Source organism: Canis lupus, chromosome 34 (genome assembly GCF_003254725.2).
Source record: "Canis lupus dingo isolate Sandy chromosome 34, ASM325472v2, whole genome shotgun sequence".
NCBI classification, from domain to species: Eukaryota; Metazoa; Chordata; class Mammalia; order Carnivora; family Canidae; genus Canis; species Canis lupus.
In genome coordinates this window covers 35,460,263-35,479,926 of record NC_064276.1, presented here as the reverse complement: position 1 = coordinate 35,479,926, position 19,664 = coordinate 35,460,263, and the positions used below count along the sequence as shown (strand labels likewise).

The 19,664-nt window shown below is 35.9% G+C and overlaps 1 protein-coding gene across 2 annotated transcripts in view; it reads left to right on the top strand.

Moving 5' to 3' along the window:
• SLC2A2 (solute carrier family 2 member 2) overlaps nt 1-18,830 on the top strand; it is a 31,762-nt gene extending 12,932 nt beyond the window's left edge. For both annotated transcript variants that reach the window (XM_025425585.3, XM_025425586.3), the window contains exons 4-11: nt 3,003-3,127; nt 5,909-6,024; nt 6,903-7,065; nt 7,527-7,714; nt 10,327-10,431; nt 13,610-13,711; nt 14,359-14,562; nt 14,649-18,830. In XM_025425585.3, coding sequence (XP_025281370.1) covers nt 3,003-3,127; nt 5,909-6,024; nt 6,903-7,065; nt 7,527-7,714; nt 10,327-10,431; nt 13,610-13,711; nt 14,359-14,562; nt 14,649-14,849 — 1,204 coding nt within the window. In that variant the 3' untranslated portion in view covers nt 14,850-18,830. The remainder of the gene's footprint in view (nt 1-3,002; nt 3,128-5,908; nt 6,025-6,902; nt 7,066-7,526; nt 7,715-10,326; nt 10,432-13,609; nt 13,712-14,358; nt 14,563-14,648) is intronic.
• Nucleotides 18,831-19,664: the final 834 nt, after the last annotated feature.

Below are 19,664 nucleotides of genomic sequence, written 5' to 3'. Positions count from 1 at the left end.
ATACTCCAAATCAATGTCAAATTATCATGTATCGAATGACTTACGGTAAACTAAAAGTGAAGTTTCTTCCAAGTCTCAGAAGAATGATTCTCTATGATTAACAGCCACAAAACTGATAACTTTAATGTCAAAATTTACGACAAAAGAGTTCAGCCTCCTATTAAACAATTTTACTAGGAAGATTCACTGAGAAATTACATGATTTTCCTTACTAAGTCAGTGCTCTGTTAAAAATAAGTAAATAAAAATGTATTTTTCCATTACTGCTTTAAAAAAAAGTCTTTCCTTGTAATTGTGTAATAGGCAATAAATGTCTGTGGCCACTGTTTTATAGATTTGGCTTCTCAGGGTCACTTTTTCCAGAAGCTGTACACTTAAAATTTAACTATAATGATATAGTGGAGGAGACCATGGTCTGTGCAATCCACACTACTGTTAAGTGTAGGAAGGTATACATAGCCTTCCTTTGAATGGGTTCTTTCTTTTGTATAAAAAAAAACAGAACTCACTAAAACCAAGCATTAACCTTTGTTTTCACACAGATCAAACTCTAGCTTGTCACTTAGCTGTGTGAAAATGAGTGAGTTACTTAAGTTCTCTAACATGTTTCCCCATCCATCTACACTGAGGGAAAAAATAATAATACCTAACTCGTGGCATTATTGTGAAAATTACAAGAGCGCAGATAGAGGACTTACCACAATGCCTAGCACAGAGTAAGCAGGTACTGAATATAGCCTTACTTTGATGACAATGATGTGAAGACGATGATGACAGTGTTAAAACCTATGCTAACAGGAGTATTTGGAGCAAAATTTAAAGAAATATACTTAGAAATATAATTCTTTCTCCATGATTCAATAATTCCATGTATTTTTGGGTTATTCTTGGCTATTGCCTAAGCAGAAGTTAAAAATCCTTTAAGTAGTGCAAAGTGCTCTAGCATCCATTGATGGTAAGGAAGACAGACTTTAGAGCAATTTGGCATCAAATATACTTTCAGACTATCTCTTTTAAGAGTTTTTCCTCCCTAACAGAATATACTTCCTAACAGAATATATACTACTAGCCAGCTAATAACAATTTCTCAAGGTAAAATTTTAAATTTGTTTGCCCTCCGTCCTTATGTAGAGAAAGGGCACTTCACAGAGAAATAGCCCTGTCTTTTTCTGCTCTGCAGCTCTGAAACAGGCCAGCTCTAAATCACTGTTTCCCCTCCCTTTGAGTAGTTGACATTTTTCATATGTTGGCTTTCTATTACTGCTCTTATGAGTTACCGTAAACAGTGGTTGAAAACAACACAAGTTTATTTTCTTACAGTTTTGGAGGTCAGAGGCTCAAATTCAGCTTCACTTGGTTTTAAAGCCAAGGTGTCAGCAGGCCTGGTTCCTTCTGGAGCTTCTGGGGGAAGAACTCATTTCCTTGACCTTTTCCACCTTCCAGGGGTCACCTATATTGCTTGGCTTGTGGCCCCTTATTCAATCTTCAAAGCACATTATTCCAATCTTACTTCTGCCATTATATAATCTTCTCCTCTGCCACTCTCTTATAAGGATACTTGTGATTCCATCAGTGGGCCCACTAGGATAATCTGAGATAATCTCTTTATCTCGATATCCTTGATTTAATCACATCTGCAAAATCTCTTTTACCATATAAGGTAATACATTCCCAGAGTCTGAGAGATTAGGATGTGAACTCTTAGGGGATATTACTAAGCCTATCACATACTTGTTGGGCAATCATTGTAGTATAAGGCCACATAGTTTTACTCTCCGGAAAAAAAAGTCACGTATTAAAGAAAGTTGCTTAAGAAAAGCTCACCTATTCAACACAGAACATAACAAGATGCTTACATCTCTTTGTGGCACAGTATTTCCACACCTTGTCCATTCAGATTCTTTTATTGGTTGCCTTATCATCTATTGAACTTTATTGAACTCTGAAGGTTTTTGTGCCCCACCTTCCCATTTAATAGGAAAAAAAGTATCAGACATCATAAATATTGTTAATTTTCATATGGTTAATTTTGAAAATAATGTTTTGTTGCTATTGTCAGCTTTATTACATATTTTACATTGGTAAACATTAATTCATAGGTTCTAAAAATATCATTACATACAATGTTAAAATATGAGTAATTATAATTCTCTGTGATAAGGCTAAAGTAAAAATATCTTTTAATTTACTTCCAAATAATTCTTATCAAAACAAATTTAACTTTGAAAGTTCCTTACATCATCTATGTCAACTAAAACCCTGCACCATTAAGAAAGAAAAAGAAAGAAAGAAAGAAAGAAAGAAGAAAGAAAGAAAGAAAAAGGAAGGAAGGAAGGAAGGAAGGAAGGAAGGAAGGAAGGAAGGAAGGAAGGAAGGAAGAAAGAAAGAAGAAAGAAAGAAAGAAAGAAAGAAAGAAAGAAAGAAAGAAAGAAAGAAAGAAAGAAAGAAGAAAAATGGAAGGGAGGGAAGAGCAGGGCAGGAGAGGAGAGGGAAGGGAATGGAAGGGAATGGAAGGAAAGGTCAAGAGAAGAGAAGGGAAGGAAAGGAAAGGTTAAGGGAAGAGAAGGGAAGGAAAGGAAAGGAAGAGGGAGGAAGGAAGAAAGAGGGGAAAGAAAGAGGATGTAATAGGTTATAATTACAGTGTTGAATGTAGCTATCACCACACAGTTGTTACTTAAAAAAATCAATTTGTAGAAAACTTAATTAGGTAACTGAAAAATTTGAGAAGTGTTATCTTAAATCAAACTAGTCATTGCCACAATTGAATCATCTCTATTAAAATGTGGACATCACATGCATGAACATCAGATTTTCTCATTATAAACATTATTGTTAATGCTTTAGTCCACCGATAAACTAGCAATCATGGTTTAAATTTCCCCAACTAACTTTTTCAGCAAAAATTACAATAACTGCTCTTAGGTAAATAGCATACTCTGAAAGCAAATAATTTTATCAAGTTTTGATGCTGAATTTGTAATCCTTGCTTTTTAAAATTTCAGAGTCAAAGCCATGTTGGTAGCCAACATTCTCTCATTAGCTGGAGCTCTCCTGATGGGGTTTTCAAAACTGGGACCATCTCACATTCTTATAATTTCAGGAAGAAGCTTATCAGGACTCTACTGTGGTAAGTCATGCATGTGCATGTACACACACACACACACACACACACACTTACTTGTCCAAAAATTATTCTAAAGGCAGATATGGTAACATGTAGGGAAGTTTTTGAGCCAGAGGTGGCATCACAAAAGTGAAAGGCAATAGCATAAAGTTGAAGTCCTGAGTCAGGGAGGTTTGGGACCAGTAAGTGGGAGTTGCAAAGCTTCTTCTTGCTCATGGCAATTTCTAGTGGTATAATCTCAGATAAATTATTTAACTCATAGTTTCCTAATCTGTTAAATGAAGGAGATAATATCCACCATGTAGGGCACTTATGAGAATACATGTGAAATGTTCAGCATAGAATCTGCCTGTACTAAGCTGCCAAGAAAAGCTAGCTGCTGTTATTGCTCCTGTTGTACAGTAGACAGTGGCACATCGCTACGCCCAGAACCCCCGACTCAGCTCTTACGGCTTACTTGGCCACTTGAGTCTCTGTCTCTCCTTCCTAGAAAGCCCTTGACACCCAAGCCCATCTCTCAGACCACATTCCCTTAACAACTGGATTCCAGATGTGGCTGAATGAAGCATTACAGTGGCTGTGACCACAGGTAGAGGTAGTTAGGCAGGAGGAGCTGGTAGGGGAGTTCATAATGGATGAAGGATGCTCCCCTTGAAAACCTCATATCTGAATATCTGGAACCACTAGTTCTTGAAACAGCTTTTCAAACTTTTGGAAGTTTCAAACTTTCAGAAGCAAGTTTAATCAGCAGAGGTCTGAACAAAGGGAGGATCACTTAATCTCTAAAATAGCCAAATCTTTAGCTTCTCAATGCCGAAGAATCCCTGATTCTGATGGTTTGGAGCCAAGGTTTTAATCCATTGTCCCAAATCATAAAGTTGTCTTTCAAAGCACTAATATTCACTGGGGCTGGGAGAGGAGGTGCAAGAGCACAAAACGACCTATAAAATGTTTATAGCTTTTACTTGCAAAAAGACTTATAGCTCCATGTGTCTTCAGTGATCCCTTGAAACAAAAGTCTAAATTACCCACAAGTTAATAACTTAATTAAAAGTCTCTTTTCATTACTTTAAATGATAATACAAGTAGCTGAAAGTTAGAGTAGTTTTATCAAGGTGAAGAGTCAACCCACATATGGAGAGATTTAAATTCAGAATGAATTAATTCTGGCACTGTTTCTGTCTGGCCTTAGATATATTAAGTAGATCTTTTGTGAAATGCAAGTAATAACACTATCAAGGAGGTCCAAATCATCATGATTCTTCCTTCTTCTCTCTCCATTTTTTTAAAATACATTATGAAAAAAAATCACAAATATTTTTGGGAAAATTGAAAAGAAATGCTATAAAACGATGTGGAGCAACCTATCATTAGCATTGCCAAGTAATTTGTACTCCTACCTACCTTTTAAAATGATGCCTCATCCTGCTCTGAGCATTAAAACTGCTAAAAATTATAGGAAATACATTTTGACTTTAAAATTATGTGAACTCAGACCCGTGAACTTATCTGCATTATTATGTTCTGGAGAGACAATAGGAAGCATTACAGAGACAGTATAGCTTGGAATAGGGCCAAATAAATAGGCTTTTTCTTATTTAAGATCAACAGACCACGCATTAGAGTTATATGTAAATGTCAGCCAAAATTCAGATGCCATATCAATCATGCAACTGTTCGCGTGAGATATTAAGAACAATTTAAAGCATTAAAAATATACTGAAATGGTTCCCAGATTCATTCTTTACACAAAAACCATACATTTCCATTTTTGTAGAGAAACTCTCTAAGAGGAAGACTCTGACAAGTCTTATTTTTAAATTCTTAAGGAAATGCTAAACATTACTTTCAGCCTTGCTTATTGATAACGTCTGACCTTTTTATGCACTCAGCAAACGGCTGGATGCTCCACCATCTCCAACCTGACTGATTACATCTGTATTTAAGAAAGCTATAGAAGGCTGGATTGCCTAGTGCTTTTCTTTTCTTTTTTCTTTTCTTTTCTTTTCTTCTTTTCTTTTCTTTTTTCTTTTCTTTCTTTTCTTTCTTTTCCTCTTTCTTTCTTTCTTTCTTCTTTCTTTCTTTCTTTCTTTCTTTCTTTCTTTCTTTCTTTCTTTCTTTCTTTCTTTCTTTCTTTCTTTTTTTTTTTTTTTATTCCTTTAAGCACCAGAATCTTTTCCAAAGCCTGTTATTGGAAGATCATGCTCTGGTGGGAGTAACTGGGGGAAGAGCCCTTGAATTCCTTAACCTCTTCCACCTGTCCGTACTTCCCTCACCACTCAAACAGTAATCTTGAGGTACTTCCGCATTGTGGAGACTCAGGGCTTGCAGTTCTGGTGTTAAAGCTCTGTGATCTTGGATAAACTGTTTCTCATCTCTATCAAGTAAAGAGATTGGCCTATGTTCTAATTTCCTGTGATACCATGAGTTTAGATTAAGAATATTATTAGAGCATTCTTTAGTCTCTTTTCTGAAGACAATTTAAGGCATTATGATGTAAAATCAATTTTAACATCTTTTCACTAAATAAGGCCACGCTATGAGTGATTGGTAAATCCATGACTAACCATTTCTTTCTATTCCTATATCCAACTACAACCTCATTCAAGTCTTATCAACAAATATTCTTTGCATAAACTTGTCTATGACTGGGGACAAGGGGTCTTCCTTCCAACAGACTCAGAAAGGGACTTTCAGTTAAGATATTGATTATACTTAAACCAAGTTATTGTTATTGAGATAGTCCTGGCTGCACTTTCACATTTATGTTCATGTTTTATGCAGGACTAATTTCAGGCTTGGTTCCAATGTACATTGGTGAAATTGCTCCAACCACACTCAGAGGTGCTCTTGGTACCCTTCATCAGCTGGCCATTGTCACAGGCATTCTTATTAGTCAGGTAAAAACTCCCATCCCCTACTGCACCCATCCTCTGTTTTATCCAACTTTTCCCTCCTTAACAGTCCACTCTCATGGTAGACCAACATAGAGGAAAAAAACTAGTTCCACTATTGGGAGTGGGGATGCTATACAAACTTAGGCTCTTTAGCTCAAAGCTAAATTATTAGTACTCCATTCCTCACTTCTCCCCTTGGATATGTGGTAGGGTTGGCACTAAAGATGACCCAACATGCCAGGTCTTGAACTTCTGGAGCTAGTCTAGAATTAAATTATTCTGTGCAGATTTCAAACAATAGAAAATTTCACATTTTTGATTGCTTGGGTTTCCTTTGTTTGAGCATCTTACCTAGAAAATTAACATATATATGATTACCATAGCAGTTTTTTGTTCAGCTGGCTCTATGCTTCCCTTCTATCCCATGGACTCAGAGACCTAGAATCCCTAGCTTAAGATTATCAGAGGGTAAACCCCTGCATTAAGGATGACAAAGCTGGTTTTTATTACAATAATTGTTCTATGTAATCCCATTTTATTTAAGTTCTAGGTAATCTAAGAAGAAATTTTTTAAGGTCCAAAGTTACACATGATTTTTGGTGTTGCTTTAGATGTCAAATGTGTTCTTAAAAGTTTAGTTGTTTCCCATCCTAAATGGCCCACATAAGTTAATGAAAACAAACCTAAGTGAACTTTTCATAAAACAGTCTCAAACTTAGTTAAGGTAAGACATGCTACTAATAGTTTCTACTTTGGCCATACCTGAATCAAAGTTATCAGGGATTACTATTAAATAACCAATGTACTTTTTTCAACAAATGGTTACAGAAGGCAGACCCAAAGTGTTGTGCAGTTGCCATGGTTCCTCCCTGCCTTTTCAGATTGTTGGCCTCAACTTTATCCTGGGCAATCATGAGCAGTGGCATATCCTACTTGGTTTGTCTGGTGTGCCAGCCATCATCCAGTCTTTGCTGCTCCTATTCTGTCCAGAAAGCCCCAGATACCTTTACATTAAGTTGGACGAAGAAGTCAGAGCAAAGAAAAGTAAGTCTGTTTTTTTTTTCTTCCTAGTGTTTTGGAATTATTAGCCAATGAAAAGCAGTGTACATGAATGTTTACTGGTTAAGCTGGTATGAGGGTTTTCCAGATGAAGTCAATGACTACATGTAAGAAGAATGTGAAAGACCACTTCAATATGATTCATGCATGCCATTTCAAACCCTTAAACACTTGGAGCCCAAATAGGAAACCCCACGTGCAGGGTATTGGACTCAACCAGAGGCTTCTAAAAGCTTTTTACTTGCATTATGCTTCTATGATAATAAAGATCAGGGATTTGTTTGGTCATTATATAAAACCAATTTTTTTTAATTTAAAAGCAGGATTTAACTTAACAAAAAGGATTGCCAACACTTATGCTGTAAAGCAATAGAAAGGGCTATGTGGAACTATAATTTACTCTGTTTTGACCTGAGTTGTGCCAACCTGATCATTTTGGGGGACAGGCTTGAAAAGACTCAGAGGAGATGCTGATATTACCAAAGACATCGCTGAGATGAGAAAAGAAAAGGAAGAAGCATCAAGTGAACAAGTAGTCTCCATAATTCAACTCTTCACCAATTCCTGCTACAGACAGCCTATTCTAGTGGCACTGATGCTGCACTTGGCTCAGCAATTTTCTGGAATCAATGGGGTAAGTTTAAGAATACTCTCTAAATTAAAAGCAAAGTGAATTAAAATAGAGAAAGAAAGGGGTATGAATTTAAATAACAAAAAGGCATTTTAAAATGTTGACATCACATTTTACTATAATAAACAGATATTGAGTAAGCATTAATTTTCTTTGTTTTGCCTTATCCACTTCCTAAAATTGGCTTAGAGTTTTTTGAAATGTCAATAATCAGTGGTACTGTGTATCTATTAAGATGGAAGGCAAAAATCATAATTAACACAAAAGAGGGAAAAAGAGAGTAATTATTTTTTAAAACGCCCTAAATTACAAGGGGCTTCTGGAGTTGCGTAGCAAATTTAGGATTTCTGATAGCCTAGGCAAAATGAATTCATGGTTCCCTTTATCTATGTATTTTTATTGTTTTTTTAAAGATTTTATTTATTTAAAAGAGAGAGAGCATGAGTGGGGGCAGGGAGAGGGACAAGCAGGCTCCTTGTTGAGCAGACACCCCACGTGGGGTTCAATCCCAGGACTCTGGGATCATGACCTGAGCAGAAGGCAGATGCTTAATCCACAGAGCCACCCAGGCATCCTCCTCCCACCAACCCCCCACCTCCAATATCTGTTTAACCCAATTATACCAGGGGCACCTAGGTGGCTTAGTTGATTGAGCATCATGGGACTGTTAATCTTGATCTTGGGACTGTGGGTTCAGACCCTACATTGGGCTCTGCACTGGATGTGAAGCCTACTTTAAATAAATAGATGATAGAAGATAGATAGATAGATAGATAGATAGATAGATAGATAGATAGATAGAACCAAATAGCTAGGTGCACAAAAGTTTCCTGCCATGCAAGAAACTTTCACTCTATTTGAGGAGACAGCAAACAAAATAAATAGTAGCGTGAACTGGCATGAAACTGGTGACTGAGGATAGTAGACCAGACATGACTGGAAAACATACTGAATATTAAACTAGCTAGCTTTTACGTTTTGAACTGAAATCATTGTATTACACAGACTAAAATTGTTGTACTGGCAACAATTAGCTACTAAAAGAAGAAAAGTAAGCATTTGCTAAAAAAACTAGATTTAAAAAAATCACTTATCCCCTTATACTGCTGTTAAAAATGTGCTTTGGGCTTCCTCTATAATGAGCCAATCACAGATCCACAAGGGGGTGGCTTGTGGATGGGCAGAGCCTTGGGAGAGGTAAAGAAAGTAATTTACATCAGTTGAAGCAAAAGGAGACCTGAACCTCACTCAACACACTGAATACTACTCTTTTGTCATCTCTGTCCTCCTTTAAGGGGTCCTAGATGTTCATTTCAATCTAACATTTTACAGAACTTCAGCATTTGGAGACCAAATTAGTTCAGCCTGTATATCCAAAGGAACAATATTTAATCTTTCTGAACCTCCCTGCTTTAGCTATTGTCCCAGTGCCTGACTTACAGGCATCCAGGAAATGTTGAACTGAGGCTGTTGGGCAGCCTAAAAATGTGGGATAGTGTGCAATGTGCTGTAAGATACTCCTCAGTGAGCATAATCTGCACAGTCCTTCTCCATTAGCCCTATCTGTACAAGAAGAGGTGCCAGGAACAGGATTTGTTAAGTAGAGAAAGAATGAAAGATGACAGAATGACAGAAAGGCCTACAAAACATGTAAAAACATAATTATTAATAAACACTATTAGAGAGATTTTGAAGATTTCTCCACGTTCACTGAGATTAGTGAAAAATTTTGGATTGAAAACAATAGCAACCAGAATTCTTATGCACATTGGTAAGAGTGTCAATTGATACAACTTTTCTGGAAAATCATTTGCCAGTATCTATTAAAGCTGAGCATATGCATGCACTATAGTCTAGTAATTCTATTCCTAGATGTAAATGTGTACGTATTTCATCAAAAGGATTGTACTAAAATGTTCATAGCAGCACCATTCATATTCGCCCAAATGACAACTAGCTAAATATCCATCAGTAGTGGATTGGGTAATAAATAGTGGTATATTAATACTAAAAAAACTAATCAATGATAATGAACAGTGTACAAATACACACAACTATATAGATGGTTCTCACAAAGATAATGTTGAAGCCTGATACCAAATAATTCACTTTGTGTGGTTCCATTTATAGTAAGTACAAAAGTAGGTAAAATTTATCATGATATTAGAAGTTGAAGAGTTTCCTTGGAAAAATAAGGGGATGTTCTGGGGGCTTCTGGAGGATTGGAAATAAATTACTCTTGATCTGCGCACTGGTTACACAGGTGTGTTCAGTTTGTGAAAATTAATCTGTATACTTACATTGGGTGTACTTTTTTGTATATACTTTAGAACTTAACAAAAAACTTAAAAATTAAAAAAGTATATGTCAGGATAATGCAGATTCAGAGCTTTCAGCTGAATTTAAGGAGAATTTTAAGCAATCAGAAGTTTTAAATACTAAAGATTGATAGTGGTTTCTCATTGGCTGTAAGAAGAGGAGAGATAAAACCTTTAGGGTGTCCTAGGGATCATGGCTCAGTAGAAACAACTAAAAATAAACAACCTAAAATATTTCTTCCTTTCAAGCTATCAGTGCTAGAATTCTTTATTAAGGCTAAATTGCTTACTTTACAGATCTTTTACTATTCAACCAGCATTTTCCAGACAGCTGGAATCAGCGAACCTGTTTATGCAACCATTGGAGTTGGTACCATCAACACGATTTTCACTGCTGTGTCTGTGAGTTAACACCCTAGATAAATATGCTGCTTGTTCCTCAGTTCAGAAGTGGGGGGGAAGAGGGTACCTTGTGAGCTAGAAGCAACTAGTGATTTATTGTTTACATATATTGGGTGTAAAATAAATCAGTAAGCAGAGCTGAACAGGTGGATCACTGGCTGTCTCCATTTGCTGGGATGCCATGTAGTCACACATTTGTAGATTAATAACTCACTTGGGGCAAAGAAGACTTCTTTGTGTAAATACCTGGATTCCTTCTCCTTTGCTCTGTACTTGAATCTGTTGGGATCAGGTGACAGTTGTCATTTCTATCAATATTGGGTCTTCTACCTAGGTTCCTCTCCTTCCATGGTTGAAATTCTTTTTTTATCCTGATGTCTTGGCAAAAATACTTTTTTAAAAAAAGGTCTTCTGTAACAGATATCTATGCCTATAACAGAGTTAAACAGACTCAGCAAATTCTTATGATATTAGGCTAATTGGCAGAGCTTCCAGATAGCTCACGAGGATATAACTTCTAGTGATGCAAAACAAGTGTATGTGATATTATAAGAGATGGAATAGAAGTGATATAACTTGAAATGTTGTTAGTTTTGAAATGTTATTTTTTTTTCTGACAAGGGGGAAAGGTCATGTAGTCTTCTCAAGACTGAATACCTTATATAAGGAATAAGCATCTTGACAATAATATTTAACATAAACACTCTAAGAATTAAAGTAAACAAACAACAACAACAAAAAACCCCTAAAACTTCCCAACTCATGTCATTCATTCTAAAATGAGGATAATTGGGTTTATTTTCATATTTGAATGCAGGATATTCAAAAAGCTTGTGCCTTTCAATGCTGGCCACCATGTTATATTCACTATACTCTAGTCACTTGTTTTTCTGCTCTGCACATGGACTTTTAACTATTACCTTAGGGTGGTCAATAAATTACAGGCTGGCTACCTAGATCAAAAAGTAGATTTGTCCAGACTACACTAAACAGTGCTGGACCTTGGAAAGAGGAGGGAGAACAGATAACAAGGGAGCACCAGCCATTCTGTAGACATGCCTTTAGAGATAATGCCTGTTCAAGCCAAAAGGCCACTTGAAATCGATGAAGGCCTGTTACTGGGATGTAATCCAAAGGCTACTCATATTCTTTTGTCTCCTGAGGTATATTTTTTACAAATCCTACATCAACATATTTTCCTAATATAGAGATCATGCTTAAAACATTTTATATGTAACAGGATTTGCCATGTAAGGCATCAGGTTGTCAAAATTGGGTAACCCAAACTGTAAATGCCTTAAAAGGAAACTACTACCCCCCCTCCCCATCAACCCAGCTAGAGTTTTGAGTTTCTTGATTATTTTGAATATGACCTTTTAGAGTCTATCCCTTTATTCTGTGAAAGTTTTTAAGCAGATAAGTGACACTTTAAAAATCATCTCTAATCATCTAATTAACCCTCCAGGACTACATACAACATTTAAAATTTTTAATTATACTTATTTTTGAAAAGTTGTTTTAAGGTTCAAAACGTACAAAAAGTATAGTCCTTCAGTCACCCCATTTCTCTCCCCTAAATTGAATTCTGTGTATCCTTTCACATAAAGATATGCAAATAGGAATATGCATTGATAAGATATTAATATTTCACCAACTTGGAAGGGACATAATCAATTTTTTCCTGAATATTTGGGAAAAGAAAGACTTTCTGATTTCCATGATGAATTATGTTTCCACATTCCATATTTTCTTCCACACTAGTGGGCCAGTAGAAGAGGGCCTGTAAACCTGAGAGAAAACAAAACAGGAAGAAATGTGGAAGGAACGGGGACACAGAAGGGTTGAGAGGAGAAGCAGTAGCTACTAAACTCTAAGGAGACATCCAGGATCTGCATGACACACATGGTCTTGAGCAAAGACAAGGGTTCTGGTCAGGCAGACATCTCCATCCTTAAGGAGTGAGTTTAGAATTTATTATCCTATTAATAATAATTGTTCAGAAACAGAAGAAACATAGTAAAAGCCCTCATTCCTGAAGAAATGTTTCTATCTTCTTGACAGCTTGACATGGTGTCATCAAGCCAATTTTGAAAGTCATATTTACAGAGTCTAATTAAATAGAGAAATGGTGTGAACTTGGACAAGACTTGTTTTTCCGACTACCTTCTCAACACTAAGTGTGGGCTCTTTGCTCATCATCCTGAAGTGATTTGAAACTCAAATGTGAAACACCTCTGAAGTGAAAGGGGCTTTCACTATAGGTGAACACAAATGTTTCTTAGATATCTTCAGAGCCATAGCTCAAGGGTACTGGATTGCTATTGATTTACTAATAGATCTATGAGCCAAGCCAATTTACTCATTGAAGTGAGAAATTATGACAGATAATATTTAGATGTGATTCACCAACCTTGGCAGTATTCTAAGGATCAAGCAGGAAGAGTCTATTTAACAAACATTGGTCTTGACTAATTGGTAAATGTTAACCATTAACACAAAGGTCCACAGACCCAAAGGTATCAATGATATATCTCCTGAGTTAGGATAAGAAAGCACTTAAAGTTTTTGCTTTAAAGTCTTTTCAAATGGATAATTCACTTCCAGCACCAAATATATTTAGGCACACCAGAAAAATGCAGATCTATTTGGTAAAGTGATCAAATTCTGTAAGTTGCCAGATGAGTGGTCATAATTTGACTTTACTAGCAGTGAGAAAGTTGGATGAGAATGGCTGACAACCCAACAGTTATACTATTACAGGTGTCTGCAGTTCATGAAACCTTGTACTTACAACAGGATAATTACCAAAAGATAAGTTAATGTCCTTTTTTTATGTAGAGCCATTTTAAATGTTCAACAAACCTACTGGAAGAGATCTGAGATATATATACAGCCTCTTAATATTGTACTCAGGTGATAACTGCAGAGTGATGGTAAGGTTGTGGCTCGTTCTCCAGAATGGCCTGTTCAAATCAATGTGATTAAATGAAGCAGGTATCTATGATTACCTCTGCTCACCGAGACCAAGTTCAGCCACCTGAGGCAAAAGTCACTTCCCCACTCAGTTCCACATCTGTAAAATGGGATTATAGAACTGCCTCCTTCCAGCTGTATGAATTAAAGTGACTCTTTGGCAGTAAAAACTATTTAAGTCAGTAACATTTTAAAACTTTCCTAGGTATTCCTTGTGGAGAAGGCAGGGCGACGCTCTCTGTTTCTCATAGGAATGAGTGGGATGTTTGTGTGTGCCATCTTCATGTCCTTGGGACTTGTACTACTGGTAAGTGTAGTTTTGCACTGAGATTTTTGGTTATATGATAGCACTTCTGTGCTCCAGGTTAAAGTGCTTCTTATGTCGAAATATTTGAGATTGACTTATGAAATAAAGCTAGAGGAACAGCATATAATACAAAGGAGAAATGTAAAGAGAAAGGGGATTTGCTTTTTGGGTTTAAAGACTTAAAATTCACAAGTAAATCACACTTGTTACCAACGGAGGCAGTGTTGCAAAATGGTCAGAGCATAGTTTCTGGGGTCAGCCTGTTTCAGGTTCTAAAACTGGCTCTGCCACTGGGCTACCTGTGTGACCTAGCACAAGCACCAGATTCTCTCCAACCAGCACCCTTGTCCACTACTTCATGGAGGGTAATGCATCCTGTCTAGCAATCTCGGTATGCTCAGAGTGACTGAGAGTCCTATAAAATCCTAATCCAGAGGATTTCCTATATCAAAGTTCAAAAGACTTAAGCATGACTCAGACTGCAATAAACATGTCTCAAACCAGGATAATTTATAATTATTTGCACATAAATACGTCTGGAAGAGGGCTATGTCACCTCGGAACTCAGTGAGAGCCTGCTTAGCTAAGGGAAGCAGCAGCCAATGATCCCAACTCCACTTTTGCTTTTGTTTTGTTTTTTCCCTCAGAATAAATTGGCTTGGATGAGTTATGTGAGCATGGTAGCCATCTTCCTCTTTGTCAGTTTCTTTGAGATTGGGCCTGGTCCCATCCCCTGGTTCATGGTGGCAGAGTTCTTCAGCCAAGGGCCACGGACTGCTGCTTTAGCAATAGCTGCATTCAGCAACTGGGCCTGCAATTTCATCATCGCTCTGTGTTTCCAGTACATTGCGGTAAGCAGCCTCATATTGTGCAAACTTGCTGAACAGAGATGGAGGAGAGCAGCCGCTAATTGGAATTCTATTTGTTCTCTATGCAGAAGTTCTGTGGCCCTTATGTGTTTTTCCTCTTTGCTGGAGTGATCCTGGCCTTCACTTTGTTTACATTTTTCAAAGTCCCAGAAACCAAAGGAAAATCCTTTGAGGAAATCGCAGCAGAGTTCCAAAAGAAGCGTGGCTTGGCCCAAAAGCCAAAAGCTGCTGTGGAAATGGAATTCCTTGGAGCTACAGAGACTGTGTAAAGATAACCTGTTTTTGTTTTTTGTTTTGTTTTGTTTGTTTGTTTTTACAAGAACAGAAACTGGAAGAAAGTTGTGTTTTTAATGGACGATTCTCTGAGAATTTTATATCTACGTCTTGAAAGTATTATTCTTTAGAGAGCTTTTATGGGCTCTTCTCAGAAATGTCATCAAATATTTCCAAAGAAAGTTTTGTTTTTTTTTTTAAGTTAGAGCATCTATTTTTGATAGTAAGACTCTGTAATTAAGTAAACTAAAAAGTTTCGCTCATTTTACTACACCAAAGGGCAACTACATTGTAATGTTCCTAGCTCTATCCTTTATAACAAGGTTCTCGTGAAGCGGAAGCAGTTTCAATGTATCATGTTATTGCTTCATTAAGCATGTGATTGGAAACCTGAAGCTGCAACTCATTTACATTTGAACTCATTACATTTGAATATGATTATGTTGGCATTTTCGTACCCACAGACCTCATATTAAAGATTTGGCTAGTGGCAATAAGGCTTATGTTAAAATTGGTAACTTTTCTATTTCTCCCACTCACCATTTTTCTTCTGTATTAGAATTTGTATTTTGTTTAAAATTTTATTTTTCTGTATTTTCATGTGGAATAGTTTATTGAGTGTATTATTAAGATATGTTCATAAAGAAAAACTTTTTTTGGTATGTTTACCAAATATTTTGGTACTCGGAAAAAAAAAACAATTAATTCCTTTGTTTGATGACCAAATGATTTTTATAAGATTAAAGACTGAAAAGATTTTACCAGTCATATAGCCTGGGTTGTCAGTTAATATTAATATCTATTATAAACCTATGTTAATTCCTGGCTATTCAATCCTTTGAGCTCTATTTTGGCTTGCTTTTAAATTGAGCACAGCATGGTTGTCTCAACTGCATTTTTGTAAAATACATTCAAACAGTGATTAAGTTGGGCATTTTTATATCTCCTCAAACCCTAAATAGGTTAGAGCAGTTCAAGGGAAATTTGAAATAAAGGATTGTTCTGTTTGTTAAAAAAATACTTTCTGAATTATGTTTCAAGACAAGTTGAAAGAGTGGGTTGCAGGATTCCTAAAGGTGGGGTCCTGAAACTTCATGAATGCTCAATTTCAGACTTGATCAAAATCGCTATTTACTTTCCTGGTTAGACAGTCATCCGCTTTGATGTTCCTTCTTTGTCACGGCAGTATATGGATGCTATCTAAGCCGTTCTAATCTTATTGCTAACATTTGCTGTATATTATCTATGTGCCAGGTGCTGTTCTAAGGGGTTTTACCTATGTAGGCAAACTGGAAACACACAGATGATTAAATAGACTTTTACTTACAGTCAATTTTACAACTATGGAAACAAAATTCTGATGGATACCAAAGGCTTAGAAGGGAGGTAAAGTATCTCCAGACTGTTTTCCCCACAAAGTGGACCATTGAGTCCATCCTTTTTATGTTTGTTTCACTGTACACAAAACAGAGTACTTTTTTTAAAAAGTACTTTTTGTAAGTGGAGGGAGGAAAAATGCTAAACACTTATTGTTTTTGTTTTTTCCCAGAATTGTTTACCTTTATATAATTTGGCAATCCAAACAACATAAAATTATTTCTTTTCACTTTGCATTTTATTCCCTTTGGACCAATTTGGAATACATTATTTTTACTTAGGATTTCAGGACACAGTTAAGATGAGCTTAAGTAGTTTACTTTTGTGCTAGCTTGTGAACTCTAGAAAAAAAATGTGGAGACTCTGAATTGGGCAGGAGCAGGATAATGGCTCCTATGTGGCTCTTGTCCTCTTCTTTTTTTTTTTTAATTTATTTTTTATTGGTGTTCAATTTACTAACATACAGAATAACCCCCAGTGCCCGTCACTCATTCACTCCCACCCCCCGCCCTTCTCCCCTTCCACCACCCCTAGTTCGTTTCCCAGAGTTAGCAGTCTTTACGTTCTGTCTCCCTTTAGGATGCTGGTGGTCTTTGAGAAGCCTGAAGTTACAATGATAAAGAAGTTTAACATTTTCACAAGTGATGAATGTGATTTAATCAAATTGCCATTCCTGATCTCATTTACTATGAAAAAATAAAGTAGTAGAAGTTTAGGGACCCCTGGGTGGCTCCGTGGTTGAGCATTTGCCTTCAGCTCAGCACATGATCCTGCAGTCCCCTCATTGAGTCCTGCATTGGGCTCCCCACAGGGAGCCTTGCTTCTCCCTCTGCCTATGTCTCTGGGTCTCTCTCTAAGTCTCTCATGAATAAATAAATAAAATCTTAAAACTAGTAGAAGTTTAAATAAAGAACCCAAAACACCACTTTTAAGATCTAATCACTTACTTCCACTGATGCATAAACACCAGAAATTCATGCCTGGAGTTTTCTGCCTCAGAGAAATTGAACTACTTTACGTTGTTTCCCTTTCATATTTTTTTCTTTGCAGAAATACAAATGAGTTGAAAAGAAAACTTAAGGTGAAGTAAGAAGCTGTTAAAGCTTTATAGGAGGGCAAAGGAACAAGCTTAGAAACTAGCTTAACGTAATAGAAACTCCTAGATCTTCAATTGCATACATCATAATAAATAATAAAATTGGCATTGATTAATTAGATGTAATTATAGGGAAATCAGATCTGAGTTTGGCCATTTAATTTTCATAGTACTCTATCATTTTTGTGGAATTTGTTTCATATTTAATGTTCTAACAAATGTGATTTTTCTCTTAGCTTTATTTGAAGCATGATTATAATTCTTTGTCTGGCTACTCACCTGCTACACCTAGCTACTGCCCAGTCATGACACCAGTGAAAGGGTCTTCTCTAACTTTCTCCTCTATGCAAACAGCACTGTGATACACTGTGATAAACTAAGACTCCCCCTTCCACCTCAAAGAGCTCAAGGTCTAATAAGCAGTTCGGGAAGACCATGGTATGAATGTCCCCACTTGTGCCTTTTGCCATCCATGAAACTTGATTTGGAGACCTCTCTTGTAAAATGGGCAGAGTAATACTACCTACCTCAGAGAGTGGTGAGGATTAAATGTAAAGTGCTAAGCAGAGTTCCTGGTACAAAGGAGGTGCTCAATAAATGTTACCTAGAATTAGTGTTTACAAAGATACTTCTAAAATATAAGTTTGTAACCTATAAGATAGTTCCATTTTTTTTCTTTTTTAAAGTTTTTCCAAATTTCTTTTGAATAAACAAGAAATTATATAAATTCAAGATAATATTTTCCTACTTGAAGCAACAATTTCACAATGACAAAGGAATGGTAAAAATTAAGGGAGATATTAGGCTATCTAATTCCTAAATTCAAACTTGGTATTTCTAAGTTGGTTATGAGTTTTTATTGTATTTTTAAGGTTTGCTTTTGCCTAAGTTATGTTGTTTTTTTAAAAGGTTGCTATGTAATACTACTTCTTGGATAATACTAGGTACAGAGTAAAATGCTATATATTTAAATGCAATTCAACAAGATTATGATCACAGGACAAGACCAAACCTTCTTGATAATCCTCCAAAACTTAGTCAATTTTACAACTATGGAAATAAAATTCTGATGGATACCAAAGGCTTAGAAGGGAGGTGAAGTATCTCCAGACTGTTTTCCCCACAAAGTGGAGCACTGAGTTAATCCTTTTTATGTTACCTGTATATACGTGTAAACCAGTGTGCATGCATAAGCTACTTCTTGATAGCTTATTATAGTATATGCAGCAACTAAGGCAATGCTTGGCAATATCTTGTGCTTATGGTGTCCTAAGCAGATGTGCTGAGTAAAGTGTAATAGAATATATAATTTTTCATTACAATTCTATCAGTGACCTGAGGAGAAAAGGCGTGTTGTCAACGACACTGAGCCATCTGCTGGTGTTTTTACTGCTTTCTAATTTGGTGCACATTAGGAAGAATCATCATGAAAAGAGACTGGTTTTAGTTAGGGGTATATATACGCTATAGTTTTATGTCAATAAATACATTTCTGAATGCTTAAGTGTTGCTTTATTTTATATAAAAAATAACCCCATTTAAGAAAATAAATATTGTTTTACTATATATCCTCACTTTCTTCTTATAGTATTATACCTATTCTCATTTTAAAGATAATATGTGAGTTACTTTTCAAATTCAAATTTTATTTCCATCAGGCAATTGTTTTGATCATCAATGAATAGGAAAAACTAACCTGAAGTCTAGGTAAAAACAACTGACTCCCTTTGATAAAATAAAATATTTCATTCAGTAAATATTTAGTTGAGCTCCCACTATGAATAAGACACTTTGTTAAAATTTTGTGAAAGACACAAAATTTAGAAAATGTGGTCCATATCCTCAACCACTTACATTCTCATAAAAGGGATAAAAGTTGAAAACAAATAGTTACAGCACAAAGAACAAAATAGAAAAAAAAAAACTATAGTGGTTTTTAGTCAACATCTAAAATTTTTTTAAATAGCTGCAAAGAATGTGATTTTTAAATATAGTATGTATTGATATTTAAAATTTGCTATGCTCTATATACTTAATGGAATTTAAATACCTAGTAATTTGTTACTCAACACAACCATTAAAATACATATAAATACATATATATTAGTAATTGGAAATTTTACTGCACTCTTCTCTTTTCTCAGATTTCCTTTTCATTTCCCCCAAAGAATTTTATCCCAAATAACAAATTTATATGCTTTTAAACAACTTTTTGATGATTCTATTATGATTCTCTGTAACAAAAATACCTGTAATTTGAATTTTCATGTTTAAAAACATCCCACATCAAAAAGGTCAAAATGTTTAACATTTTTTTTCTGTATTGAGTTAGCTTTTA